This window comes from Corylus avellana, chromosome ca2, assembly GCF_901000735.1.
Source record: "Corylus avellana chromosome ca2, CavTom2PMs-1.0".
Lineage (NCBI taxonomy): Eukaryota > Viridiplantae > Streptophyta > Magnoliopsida > Fagales > Betulaceae > Corylus > Corylus avellana.
The window spans coordinates 31005145-31020011 of NC_081542.1; the positions used below are offsets into that span (position 1 = coordinate 31005145).

At 36.1% G+C, this 14867-nt stretch overlaps 1 protein-coding gene across 2 annotated transcripts in view; it reads left to right on the forward strand.

Moving 5' to 3' along the window:
* The window catches only part of LOC132171061 (uncharacterized), a 32267-nt gene that overhangs the window by 14547 nt on the left and 2853 nt on the right, over positions 1–14867 (forward strand). For both annotated transcript variants that reach the window (XM_059582271.1, XM_059582272.1), the window contains exons 6-18: positions 5581–5689; positions 6443–6522; positions 6733–6814; positions 8651–8790; positions 8886–8996; positions 9184–9300; positions 9452–9541; positions 11807–11860; positions 12049–12123; positions 12332–12407; positions 12595–12694; positions 13894–13963; positions 14763–14836. In XM_059582271.1, the coding sequence (XP_059438254.1) occupies positions 5581–5689; positions 6443–6522; positions 6733–6814; positions 8651–8790; positions 8886–8996; positions 9184–9300; positions 9452–9541; positions 11807–11860; positions 12049–12123; positions 12332–12407; positions 12595–12694; positions 13894–13963; positions 14763–14836 (1178 nt within the window). The remainder of the gene's footprint in view (positions 1–5580; positions 5690–6442; positions 6523–6732; positions 6815–8650; positions 8791–8885; positions 8997–9183; positions 9301–9451; positions 9542–11806; positions 11861–12048; positions 12124–12331; positions 12408–12594; positions 12695–13893; positions 13964–14762; positions 14837–14867) is intronic.

Below are 14867 nucleotides of genomic sequence, written 5' to 3' on the forward strand. Positions count from 1 at the left end.
AGGTAGGGGGAAGTTTGCAGCGTGGGTTAGGAGCTGGAGCAAGTGTGGTTGATCCAGTTGGAGTTAAGCGAGGTAAGGAAAGGATTGCTCTAAGATTGCTCATGGTGATCCAAACCAACCTCTTCTTAACTAGTATGAAATCAGTGAGAAAGTTACCTCAGGCTTTATTGAAGTTCCCTCTTTGGCTGGGCATGAAGAATAGACCAATTGCATTGGCGATGAGGTGCCCTCACATCTGGAACTGGAATTTTTTCTCAGGGGAAGATCCTGGTTACTGTGAGTTGTTGAATTTTCGTCTCTTTGTTGTAAATGAAGAACCAGGTTCTTTCACACCAAAAAATTCAAACTTGCTGATTTTAGTCATTTTGTAGGGTAGGGCTCTTATGTGGAGTTTGAAAAAGAGCTAATGGCTTTGTTCACTGCCATTGAAGCGAGCTGCCACTAGAAGGTTCCTTTTTGATCCCCTAATTCTCATTCGGAGTAGGTCAATAGAGGCATACACGAATTAGAAAGAGTATCTTCTTTTATTAATTATGATCTTAAGGGAGGTTACTTTAGCAGATGTAGGTAAGGGAAGGGGTTCATCCTGTTCTTTATGAAGCCTAAAATCATGTCTTGAAATGTTAAGAGGGTTGAATGAGACGGATAAATGTATGAGGGTCAAGAATTTACTCAGAGAATGGAAGGCCGACGTTTTATGTTTACAGGAAACTAAACTAGAGCATCACTTTACAGTGGAACATCACCTTTATCAGATTAGTGCATGACTGGGAGGTGGATTTGATTACCTTGTTCTTTAACCTTTTGTATTCTCTTAAGTTGAAACGAGGTGGTGAGAATAAGATTTGTTGGATTCCTTCCTAAAGGCGGGTTTTTGAGGTCAGGTCTTTTTACAATGCGTTGATTCCCCCCTCCCGCCGATGGCTCTCCCTTTCCTTGGAAGAGCATTTGGAAGAATAGGTTCCTTCGAGAATGGCGTTCTTTGTATAGATGACAACAAGATTCTAACTATGGATAATTTAAGAAAGAGATACATCATAGTGGTGGATTGGTGTTGTATATGTAAGAAGAGCAAGGAAACCATTGATTATCTATTGCTCCATTGCGAAGTAGCTAGAGACTTGTGGGAATCAACCTTCCGTCTATTCGGGATAGAGTGGGCCATGCCCCAACGGGTGGTGGAGTTGTTAGCAAAAAAGCAAAAAGTATTAACACAACTTAAAACACAAAACACTCAATTACTTTCAGCTTTATGTCACAACGTAACACTTTTTTTAACCAAAAAAAAAAAGCACCCTTTCAGAAGTGTTAACCAACGAACACGTACTCTCCATCTCCAATCAACCAATTCTTCATAAAATGACAAAAGACCTAATAGTATCTACCTTCTCTTCTGAATACTTGGAAAAGTCCAAGTGTTTTCTCCTTCCAAATGCATTAGATGATGCATATGTGAATGCCAATTCCAAATCAAACTAACTTCTTCAGTGAATTGCCAAATTCCCCTTTCCAACATGCCAACATCTTCTTAACTATGGTGGATATATAACATAATCCTGAACTAGAGAAAAGGAATGACCACCGTTCTTTCCCAATGGAGCAATGAAAAACCAGATGATCCACTGTTTTGCCACTAATTTTTGGATATACTAGACTAGTCCAGGACAGAAATTTGCTACAAACCGTTTTGTAGCAAATTCCTACAAACCGGTCTAATAAGTTGACAAGTGTCTCTAAACATGTGAGAGGCACATGTATTTTTTAATTAACCTAACATATGTTTCAGCCGTTAACTCCACTCTCTTCTTCTCTCAAACCTGTCGTGGATTTCTTTCTCACTCAAACTGGTCATGAAAGTCCAAGAGTCTCTCGTTCAAAGACATAGGATCGACTTCGGTTCAATACCGAATTCTCACGATTTTGCTAAGGATGTTGCACTCTCTCTCTCAAAGACATCGAAAATTGACAGCCATAATTCAAAGATGCTTTTAAGATTCCGGGAGAGAAATAATTGTTGCTGATTACACCTAGCGTTTTGGTTGATTTGCCTAGGTTTTATTCCTTGTTCCTCAAATTCCTTTTCTCAAGCATGGGTTTTGCCCAATATTACTGCATCAAGACCCACATTTAAAAATGTCTGGGGTACCCATTCCCACCAAGAATTATGCATCTGCAACCCTTTGGTACTAATCATTATCTGTTTCTTTTAAGACTTTCCTCAAACACGTTGGCTACACTTGAATTTCTTGGTTAAAAATTCCTGCATCAATACCTGAAGTGGGTCAGTACAATCTGCAAAGCAAACACACACAAAATTTCCATTTGGAGTACTCATTTCTCACGCAGCATGGTTACTACCCGGACTCGCTGGATAAAGAAAATTAAGACATTTATGCATTAGGACGCAGATTTCAGGGTAACCCAAATAAATCTTTGGTGTATTTGATGGGCATGGTGAATTTGGCACACTCTTCGAATTTCATCATTGATAGGTCGGTAGGAATCCACAATTGGTTTGAGGGAAGAAGAGAGAGTGACGTAAGGTTGGTGGAGAGTTAACGACTGAAACATATGTTAGGTTAATTAAAAAAGGCATGTACCTCTCACATGTTTAGAGATACTTATCAACTTATTAGACCGGTTTCGAAGAATTTGCTACAACTAGTTTGTAAGAATTTGCTACAAACTGGTTTGTAGCAAATTTCTATCTACTAGTCCACTATTGCTTTTTGCACTTTATTAGGTTATCCAATAAGGCTGCCAAACCTTTTTTTTTTTTTTGAATAAGTAATCAAGATATCATTAAAAGCGTAAGGCACCCCCCGGTACAAAGGAAGTATACAAAGCTACCTAGGTAGAAGGGTAAAAAGAACGAGAAAATCATGATAACTAATCGAGAAAAAAAAAAAAAAACAGTTGTCCAAAGATATAAGGTGTTGAAAAATTAAGACTTAATCTCTTTTAAAGTCGTCTCGCGGTCATCAAAACCTCTATAATTCGTTTCCTTCCAAAGATACTACAAAAGACATGAAGGCACCAGCTTGCACACGACAACACTCCAAGTGTAACTAGCAATCCACCAATACGCATACTAATTGACTATTTGTTTAAGCATAACTCAAGACAACCAAATTGATTGAAGAAAACATTCCAAATGGCACAAGCAACCTCATAATGAAGCAGAAGATGGTTCACAAACTCCCCATTCTTTTTACACATACAACACCAATCGACCACAATGATGCGCTGCTTTTGGAGATTGTCCATGGTAAAGATCTTTCCTAAGGTCATTGACCAACTGAAAAAGGCCATCCTCAACAGAACCTTAGTTTGCCAAGCACTCTTCCAAGGAAAACGGAAACCATCTTGGCAACCCATGGCACTATAGAAGGATTTAACACCAAACAACTCTTTTTTGGGAGGGACCTACCACAGCTTACGCTACCCTTCCCGTCTCATTCTTGTTAAATACAACAACCCGAAGAATGAGGCTAAGGCTTTCACCTCCCAATCATGAGCCGCTTTATCAAAGCTCACATTCCATTGAAAAGGCTTTCTTAAGGGCCATATCCCTATACTTAGATCAAACATTGGAGCCATCTCCCACCTCGAATTTGGTATGACTACTCTGCAAGACGTTCCCCAGCTTCTGATAATATTCTTCCATAAATCCACCCTTTACGCCCCGAAAGGCTCACTAGAACACAACTGTTCCCATGAACTTCCATATTTAAAGTCCACTACCACTCTTCACCAAGCCTATCTCTTAAGCCCATAGCGTTAGAGCTATTTAGCTAGGATAGCATGATTGAACCTCAGCAAGTTCCTAATCCCCCCCTCAAAGATCAGCATACAAACCTTGGACCATCTCAACAGGTCATATTTGAACTCTTCACCTAGCCCACCCCATAAAAAATCCCGTTGGAACTTCTCAATACTGTTTGCAACACTCGTAGGGAGAGGAAATAGAGACATGGAGTACATAGGTAAGTTGGATAAGGTGCTCTTGATAAGGGTAATCATACCATTCTTAGACAAATACAACATTTTCCAACTAGTCAACTGATTTTTTGTCCTCTCAATAACACCATCCTATATATGCTTGGCCTTATAGGAAGCCCCCAATGGAAGATCAAGACATAAGAATAAGCTCCATAAATTGCGTAGATGATTTGGGTTGGCCCCTCAAAAAAGTAAGGTATTATTAGCAAATAGAAGATGTGAGATATTAGTCCCTGTCCGCACAAAGAAGCTAGACAACAAACCTCCACCAATTGCAGCTGAAATCATCCTATCCAACGCCTCCATCACAATGACAAATAGTAAAGGAGACAAAGGGCCCCCTACCTCAAGCCACGAGAGTTGCTGAATAAGCCTATGGGAGAACCGTTCACCAAACCAAGTGCACTGAGGAAATATAATGAGCTATCCAAGAACACCATTTCCCTCCAAACCTGTACCTTCTTAGCATGTATAGTAGAAAATACCAATTAACATGATCATATGCTTTTTCCAAGACCATTTTACAAATAACTCTTGGTTCTCCATATCTCAATATGCTATCAAGGCATTCATTGGCAATAAGAATAGGATCTAGAATCTGTCTACCTTGGATGAATGCATTTTGTGACTTAGAAACAATCTTCTACAACACCATCTTAAGCCTGTTTGCTAGCCTCTTAGCAATAATATTGTAAATACTACCCACTAGACTAATCGAGCAAAATCCTTGGGGTCGACAGCCCTTGAAATCTTTAGAATGAGGTTGTGGAACGTAGCATTTAGGCTTCTCTCAAACTTATCACTAGCATGGAAAGCACGATCAAGTGAAGAAAGCCTCTTTTGGTGGAACATTAGCCTGCCAAATACTTTTTAAAGGAAATGTTGAGCCTATTCCCCTGTTCAACACCCAATATTAGATTTTAACCTTGATATCCTTGTTCCTAGACGATTCAATAACATCTTATCATCCTGATTCGTACAAAAATGTTTTGGGAACCCAGATTTTAAGATGCACTAACGAAATGAAACTTCTCATCAGACCAACCCATATTAGCCACTGTTGCATCTTATTGCATAATAGGAAAAAGTTTTGGGAACCCAGATTTCAAGGTGACCTCCCCACATCAGAAGTCATGCTGTAACCGAACTTGGTTACCATCCTTTACGTCAAATCCATTGAACTTGGAGAACTCAACCCAACCAACCTTAATGAACTTTCTTAAAGCCACCTTATTTGAACCCTTAACTTCTGCAGAGCATAACTGATCCCAACCATCCAACCATCCCGCAGTCCTGAAAGTATAATTCCTGCAACCTGTAATTTGTCTGTGAAATCTTTATTTCTCAAGAGAAAATATTTCACTGAACCATAAAACTATAATTTTTCAAGTTTTGCTTCCTTAAACTCAACTTTATTATTTATATGTTGGTATTCCTCACAGATAGAATTTGTCTTGCTGTTACTGAGATTTTTTCTTGGTCTTCCTTTGTACACAGTGGATTTCATGTCAAAAGTTGCTTTTTGAATATTGGATTTTGGATGTGTTTTTCACATGTTATTTATTATATCCCTTTCAGCCATATGCGTGGCTTGTTGGAGCACAATACAAATCGACGGAGCTGCTAAATTCTGACTGGGCTGTAATCAGGAAATCTCCACCATGGGCCATTGATTCTTGGGGCTTGGGTAAGCCTCTCATAGTTCCTTTTGTCTGTAGAAGGAAATGTAATAATCAGTTTGGTACAACAAGTCTGATCATAAATTATCTCTTAATCTTTCACTGACATGATTGTTGGCATACATGTTTATCAATTGTTGTTGATGTAGCCCTTGAAATAGTGGGCTGATTTGCATAGATGATACTTTATTTGGTTTTAACATATTTTCTTGCATTTAAGTTTGATGAGATTGCTGCTTCATGTGAAATGGATCTGGCTACCTTAGATTATGGTGATGACAGAGGATCATCTCTATTCAATATAGTGATAGTCATCGAGGCCTCATTGCTTTGGAGGCTTATCTCTATATGCTTCCAGTTTTGTAGTATGTGCTCGAGTCTATAATTAAATCTTGTCGATAGATTATTTTGGTAAGTAAATAATTAATTAAAAAAATAGAGACATCCAAGTAAATGGGATGTGTACATGAGCGTCCCTAACGAATTACAATCAGAAATTCAAACATTTAATGAAATCAGAAAATAATCAATACTAGTTTATGAGAGAGTAGCAATTTTGAAGTTTGTTTAGTCCTGCTATTATCCTTGTGCTTGTGCACTTGGATTGCTGAGAGTAACTGATCTGAACTACTTTGTTGACGTACGTAAATTTAAAAGCTTCGTTAGCTGTTGAATCAGTCATGTCTTATTGCTTGATTATATATATATATTTTTCTTTGGTAGGCTTCTTTAAGCAATCTAAGTTCTGTTTTTATTGACAGGCTGTCTTATACATGAACTCTTTTCTGGCATGAAGTTAGGCAGAACAGAGGAGCTGAAAAACACTGCTTCCATTCCAAAGGTTAGTCTTTTATAGTTAGGAACAACTTGGTGATGACTTATTGTGTACTTCTGGAGTTTAATATTCCCACACTCCCCCCATCCAGCCTTTCCAGTCATTACCTCACTTTGAAGTAACATATTTATCATTGTGTGTTCTAGTGTGCAAGCGTATTTTTTGGTTGTTTTTATTTGATTTTCATTTGCATCTGTCTTTTTTCTTTCCTCACAGTCTCTGCTTCCAGATTATCAGCGGCTTTTGAGCGCCATGCCTTCTCGTAGGTTGAATACATCAAAGCTTATCGAAAATAGTGGTGAGTTGTTAAAATTTAATTGTATTTGATACTTTTGGAGAAACTTCCTTCCTTGTAGATGCTGTACAATGTGCCTCATGAATTGTTATAGCACGTTATCTAGATTTTTTGTTTTTTATTTTTTATTTTTTCCTGATATGATTTTATGTAATTCTGTATATCTTGATATGATACACCAATTATATGATTTTTAATTTTTTTGTGTGTTTATTTTGTGTCATAAGATTATGGAGTAGAACTGCGTGTAACTTTATTTATACAATATGACTATTTTTGTTTCCAGGTTCAGCTGGTTTTATGAAGTGCTCATAGAGTTGATATAGAACCATATGGGTTATTGACAATTGGCTGAATTAATTGCTTTTTTTTTTTTTTTTTTTTTTAAATTGTGGCTAATGTTGGGGTTTTGGTCGGTGGTGACTTCTTTATACTTTTCCATAGGAATAAGAGAGAGGCAGCTTCTTCATCAAAAGATGGGATTGAAGAGGCTTTAATTTGTGGGGAGATCTTACTAAATATATATATTTTTTTGATAAGTAATTGAAATATTATTAAAAGCGCAAAGCGTGACCTAGTACACTTAAAATATACAAGAAAAACACCTATTTAGAAGGAGAAAATGGAACAAAAAAAATCATTAAAACTAATCAGCAAAGGAGCTAAAATCGCAACTGTCCAAGTATGAAGAGAATAAAAACAGCACTTAAGCTCCTCTAACGTCCTCCCTCAGTCCCTGAAATTATGTTTGTCCTATATTGTATGTTTACAATTATTTTTGTGGGAGTTCCAGAATATTGCCAACTTTGAAGATTCAATGTGCACAATTTTAATAACTTTACTAACTTACCCTTTGTTTTATTTTGAAAATCTTTTTTTCATTTGCTATATTTAACTCTACGTCAAGGAGGGTAATTTTGAAATTTGGTGATCAAAGACAATGTATTAAATGATGTCCCTCCAAAATGATGGATTTTCTAAGGTGGACAAATAATATCGACTGGAGTGAATGAAATGAAAGAGGAATATCATAATAGCTTTATCAATGAAGCTAAGATAATGATTCGTAGTACTAAAGAGAGATAAGTTTATCTTCAAATGGAAATTTGTTATGCGTCTCTGCTATTCCACATGGGAACTTTTACTTAAGGTATTATTTACTTTATGATGGTCTCAATTGTTTGTAGGATGTTATTGTGTATGCTGCCATATGTAATTAAAAATGTATCTTTGTACGTTTAAATATTGGGAAATTGTCAAAATAGCCCCTTATGGTTTAGACTTTATCAATTAGCTCCATGGATTTCTAATTTTATCATTATGAGATTTTTGATACTTCCATCAACTTTTTAACAGAGTACTTGGAAATTTCAATTATACCCTGAAGGAAAAAAAAGAAAAAATGAAAAGGGAGTGGGGTTGGGATGGAGTGCCTCCTTTTGTTTTGCTTTTTCTTTGCCCATTTCTTTTGGCATTTTTTTTTTCTACAGGGTATAATTTGAATGTCACAGGCATTATTTATGTTAAAAAAATTAACAGAATATGGATAGAAGCATCTATTTGATGCTACCTCAGTGCATAGGGAGCTAATTGATAAAATCTAAAACTGAGGGAGCTAAAACCACAAGGGGGCTACATTGATATCTTCCCTTAGACGTTGATGCTGTCAATTGTTGGTGATTATGTATATCGATCTTGATGAAATATACTATATGAAGAATCATTTTGTGTTTATTTGTTTATCTCTTATACTTCTGCTGTAGTGTTGTTTCTTGAACTTTCTTTTCTCTGTCATTCTTTTCCTCATACTATGAAGTTTTTCAACCAATGGATTGGCAGAATATTTCCAAAATAAGCTATTGGACACAATACATTTCATGGAAATTCTAAATTTGAAAGATAGTGTTGAAAAGGATACCTTCTTCCGCAAGCTTCCGAACTTAGCAGAGCAGCTTCCTCGCCAAATTGTCTTGAAAAAGGTGCGACTTGGAAATGCTAATGTTATATGTCAACTTGAAATGTAAAATATATGTTTTAAACGTCAATTTATGCTTTTATTTTCTTGTTTCTGCAGTTGCTTCCTTTGTTAGCTTCTGCACTTGAATTTGGTTCAGCTGCTGCCCCTGCTTTGGCTGCATTGTTGAAAATGGGTTCCTGGCTTCCGACTGAAGAATTCAGTGCGAAGGTCTTACTTGCTTAGTACTCTTACAGTGCCCTTATTTCCAGATGTGCATTTTGTCTACAATATTATTATGCAACCTTTTTATTTTTATTTTTTGAAGTGTGGAGCACTGTGCCTCTTTTTTCCCTCCTTTTAAGTGTAGATCTTACTCTCAGTTGACTCAAGTTAATTTCTTTCTTTTTTTATCTAGGTACTGCCAACAATTGTGAAACTCTTTGCCTCCAATGACCGAGCTATTCGAGTTGGTCTCCTGCAACATATTGATCAATATGGAGAACCATTATCAGCACAAGTTGTTGATGAGCAAGTATGCATTCAATGATTAAAAAGTGATTTTAATGTATATTTGTTATCATGAAAAATTCAGTTACTTCTGTTGGAAGCAAGTCCTGATTATGTTATTTAATTTGTATTGTCAATATGTAAATTCTACAATTTCATTTGGTGTTTCCAACTAGGTTTACCCTCATGTTGCTACGGGGTTCTCTGACACTTCCGCTTTCCTTCGGGAACTTACTCTTAAATCCATGCTTGTTCTGGCTCCTAAGGTACGTGTATCATATTTTTTTGGTTTTAAGACTCCTGATTCCTGCGGTTTTCTGCATATAGAATTATATATGAAAACCACTCTTGATGTGATGAGAATTCTTTAATATATGAGGTTGATAATAACAGTAATTCTGGTAATTAGTGTTGATTTGTTGCATTAGTCACGTTTTGTGGTAGTGAACAATGTGAAGATCTATGATTCAATTCTACCACCATTGTTACTTGAACTCATGAAAAAATTATCATGTTAACAGTTCTTCGTCTCTTAGAACTTTCCTTGTAGATTAAACCATGTCAATGTGGAGTGCGTCAATCCTTTATGGAAGTGTATTAGGGATAGGAATTCACTTATACTTGACAACGTCAATCAGGTAACTTTTGACATGCGAAGCAAGCATAGCTGGCCTAGTGCTTTTGAGGGTTCTTGTTCAATTTCTCATTGCAAGTAACCATATGGGTTGGGTTTAGGTTGACCCTCCTATGCTTAGCAGGTCACTGTACTATGTTCTTGATTTAGCATCTTAATGAGAAAAACTTATTGATTTATTTATTATCAAATTAAACAATTAAGAAGGTTTTATGAGCAACTAATAGAATAGTTGATAGAATTTATTCAGTCTATTTTTATTGATATATGTATTTATTAAACGAAATTTTGAGCTTGGAAGCACAGACCTAGACAGGAAACAGTTAAAATACTATACAGATACTGAGTTATGACAATTCTTTAAAAAATTAGGATTCGATGCGGTTGGTGTACATCAATTAATTAAGAATTAAATAACAAGCAACGCATGGAAGCCAATTGTCGGGGCCCTTACATTTCCTACTACGATTGCCATCAGTACCTTTATGGGCTCATAAATTTTTTTCTGAGCAGACTCTTCAGCTGAGGGGCATACTACTTGGAGTTGTGAATTTCATGTTCCTCGTAGGTTTTTCCAAAGAAAATATTTAGATTTCTCTAGTGGTCATTCTTTTGTTTTCTTTTTTGTTTTTTCATGGAATTAATAACCAAGTCTTATGCTTGGGTGAAAGGGGGAATTATTCAACCAATAGAATAAAAATGTTAATAGATAGAATTTAAAATTGCTTTGATCATTTTCTAGTTTTAATATGATAAAGGAGATAAGCCATAAGTTGGTTGTTGAGATATTAGGTTCGGACTTAAGCTATGTGAACACTAGCTGCATTGTTCCCCTCGGCTTTGAAAAGACTTTATCTGTAAACCCTGTTAGTGGTAGAATGGCTGATTACCAGTGTCTTTGTCCTCAAATCCTACTCCCTTCGTCACATTATTATTGGCTCAATTTGTGCTTTTACTTGTTCAATAATGTATGCCTGTATTCCAAAAATCAAAGCATTTATTTTCTTTGCTTTCCACAGTACCCATTCTTCACAAAATTCATTGCTTTTTTTATACAACAGTTTTGGAAAGTTATTTATTTATGAATTTTCAAATGATTTCATATTGATTGCTTTTTCTTAAATTGTCTTCATTTATCAAGGCACTCATTTTGGGATGGAGTGAGTGTTAGTAACGATTCATTTTAGCCTTTCTTGTAACTTCCATAAATAGCAATATAAAGCAATGGCGTCCTCGACTTTCTAACTCCCAGGATTAGCAGTTGTTTCTTGGTGGAGACCTTACGGTTTGGTCACTCTTGCAAGCTGTCTTGCATCATGACACTCCTTATGGGTGCTTGCCTGCTTGGTTCATGAGTAGATTAGGGTGATTTGAATTAAGTTGAATGCACTTTTTCAATCGTAGGGTTAATGAAAGAGTAAATTAGAGAAAGTGTAGGAGAAGAGGATTATTCAACTAACCCTACTTCCAACTCAGAATTATATATGTATTTCGAGAATAACAAGAAAAGTGTGGTATACATATTAAGGACAAGATGAAGGACAAAGGGAAAGCAAGATCAAGGAACGAGAAAAGACATGATTGTTTGTGATTTGATGTAGAATATGGACCTAGATGGAAGACAAAACGGCAGAGGATCAATAATGCTGACCCCACTCAATGTTTTGTTGTTTTTCACTAGTTTATTGCTGCGATCGACATTTTACTGTAATATTTACTGACAAATAATGTAACATGCTTCTGTCTTTTTGTTTTCATCTTCAGTCTGCATTTCATGGTGTCATGGTTGTTTGCTGTATTTGTCTGTCATTTTAAGATATACTTTTCGTTCATTTGTCATGAATGACAGATAATTATTTGTGATTTTAAGTCATTTCTATTTCACTTGTAATTGCAGCTTTCTCAACGCACTATTTCAGGGTCACTATTGAAGTATCTCTCCAAGTTACAGGTAATTGCTTCAACCATTTGTATAGAGAAGTGAAGCCTAGAAATAGTTGGTTGTAAATTTATAGTTTAGGCTTCCCGTTTAAGTGTTGAAGTTTGATTTTATTGATCATTAAATGCTTCTGTTGATGTAGTTGATGGCTTCTTTTTCTTTTGATGTGCTGTATGTTCTCAATTTTATAAGCCTTACAGGTTGACGAAGAGCCAGCAATTAGAACAAATACTACCATTTTACTTGGGAACATTGCAAGCTACCTAAATGAAGGGGTTAGTATCAGCAAATTGTCACTTTTATTGATTCATTTGCATCCTGAATAACTTGACATTCTTGTTAGATATGCTCACTCTCAAATGGCTTGTTTACTTTCTATTATAAGATTGTATAATTGGTCCTTCTCATCGGTCCCAAGCAATTTTGTTTTTTAGATTTTCCTTTGTGTGAGTCTCAACTGATGGGTTCAAGTCTACAATGCAGACAAGGAAAAGAGTTTTGATTAATGCATTTACTGTTCGTGCATTGCGTGACACTTTCTCACCTGCCCGGGGAGCAGGTATTAGAACTCTACATTGTGTTGGTCTATGGCTACTCTTCTACCTAGTTTTTCATAAAATTCTTGGTGTAAGCATATTTGTGTGTTTTAAACTCATCTGCTACTCTTTATGCGTTCAATGTTCAGTAACTCCAACTATTGTTGTACCATTTAGTTAATTGCACTATTTAAAATTTTGTTGTGGCAGGCGTCATGGCTCTTTGTGCAACCAGTTCTTATTACGACATCACTGAGATTGCAACTCGGATTCTTCCAAATGTTGTTGTACTTACAATTGATCCTGACAGGTTAAGTATTCTTCAGATGATTGGCCTATATTCATTTTTTCCCCTTCATCTACTTGTTCAAGGATGTGTTTCTTTTGTGACATGTTTTTGTTCCTTCAACTATTTTTTTGTTTGTCTTATTTTTCATCAGAGGGAGAAAGAGGGAGGGGGGGAGGTGCTCCCCTCTCCTTCTGATGGTTATACTTAGCAACTTCATAGCTTCTGTAGTTTTCGAAGTTGGTGTCGGTTCTGAACCAGCATTAAGGTCCTAGAATATGCCTTCCTCTTTCCTCGTGGTAAAATATAAATTTCTATTCTAGAGATGAGGCAATACACAAAGGCACTCACTAAAGTTTGTAATGTGCCAGCCTACCACGTCTTCTTTGTAGCATTCCTCACTATTAGTAGACTTCCTAAACCCCATTTCCTTCCTTAAATGTAGAGAAAATCCCCCAAAACCCACATGCAGCAGATTTCCTTTTCCTTCCCTAAACCAAGGGAAAGCTACAGTGCTACCTATAATTTATTGCAGCACTTTAGCTTCCATTATTCTTATTTTATTCAAAAAAAGCTTTCTTTTTTCCTCTCTCTTTCCACTAGCATTGATTTGAAAGAATATTTAAATGGTATATAGAAAGGATAAGGGGAGCTATTGGTGAAGTATATTTGAATAGTGAAGTAAAAAGTAGTTTGATTCCCTAAATTTAAGGAAAATTTAAGAGAAGCTGCTGAGAGTTAATGATTTTTCTTTACCTTTTCATTTGCTATTTTTAGATTCGTTGTATATTCAAATATGTACATGGATAATGTGTATCCTGACCTATTTGGGCTACCTATGGATATGCTGTTTAGCAAACTGAGAATGAAGAAACTTGTATGACATGTACTACACTTGAAAAGGTGTGGGTCGACAAATTAGTGGTCCTTAAATTATCTAGTTTAGGAGATGAAAACTTGATTGAGTGATTTTAAGATCTCATTTTTGTTTATCGGTACTATTAACTTAAGATTATTCTTATTGGGGATATGTGTTGAATTTCAACAATGGTAATCTCAAACCCCCCCCTCCCTTTTTTTTTTTTCTCTTTCTGGTCTTTGATCTCTATGTTTCTAATCTCGAGGCTGTATGTTCCTGACAATGAGCACTTGTCTTATTGTTGTTCCTTAAATATGCTCATCATCTGAGCTACTGTCTTGTCTTCTTTGTTAATTTTGAACAGTGATGTGCGATCAAAGGCATTTCAAGCTGTTGAACAATTTTTACAGATTGTGAAGCAATACCAAGAGAAGGTGTGTTTTTAAATTCTTGTCACTTTTGATTTGAAGCACATCTTCTGTTTCTGAATCTGCATGTAGATATTTGATAAGAAGAGTATTGCTTGAATGTGTATGTAGCTTATGTTTAGTGACTTTCACTTTTCCCTAAATCAATCTTATGTATTTCCTTTGACATTCCATCTGTTATGGAACACTTGGTTGAGTTATGGTGTGTGACATTATGTTTTGATGGCTGTTGTATTACAAGTACCTTTACAGACCATGGCATCCTTCAAGCTACTGTCTTTTGTAGCAACTCCAGCATCCCTATTTGAAGAACAGTTCTTGATTCGAACTGATCTGAGGCTTATTGGTCCTTGCTTGTTGGATTAAAGTTATCTGTGCTTAAAAAGAAAGACTTGAATTTCTTAAATGAGTCTGCAGCCTTCTTTATTTTGAAATGGGGTTTCCTGCCTTAACCATTTTGTAATGTTGTGTTTTTTGATTAGCTTATCATAAATGTAATCTTCTTGGTCCAATGTACGAAGGCACATATTCTAGTTCGGACTTAGAGTGAATAGTTTATGGCTTGTGCATTTATAGTTTTGCTGTTGATATTGGAAGTAATATTTCTATATTGTTCCTTCTTGTTATTCCTTTTCCTCCCTCTCTTTTCAGTCATTCGTTGTTATTACTTTTAGCTTTAGTTTTTATTTTGAAATAGTTGAATCTTCAGAGAAGTTCTGAGATTTGTCCATCACGCTGATGTTTCGTTCTGCCCCATTATTTCATATTATTTTATGTTGATTCCCCCCTAATTGTTCCTTTGTAGGCAAATTCAGGAGATACCACTGGAGCTTCAGGCCTTGGAATGCCATCAATACCAGGAAATGCTAGTTTACTTGGGTGAGTAAATTAGGGCTTTTTAGTGTATGTG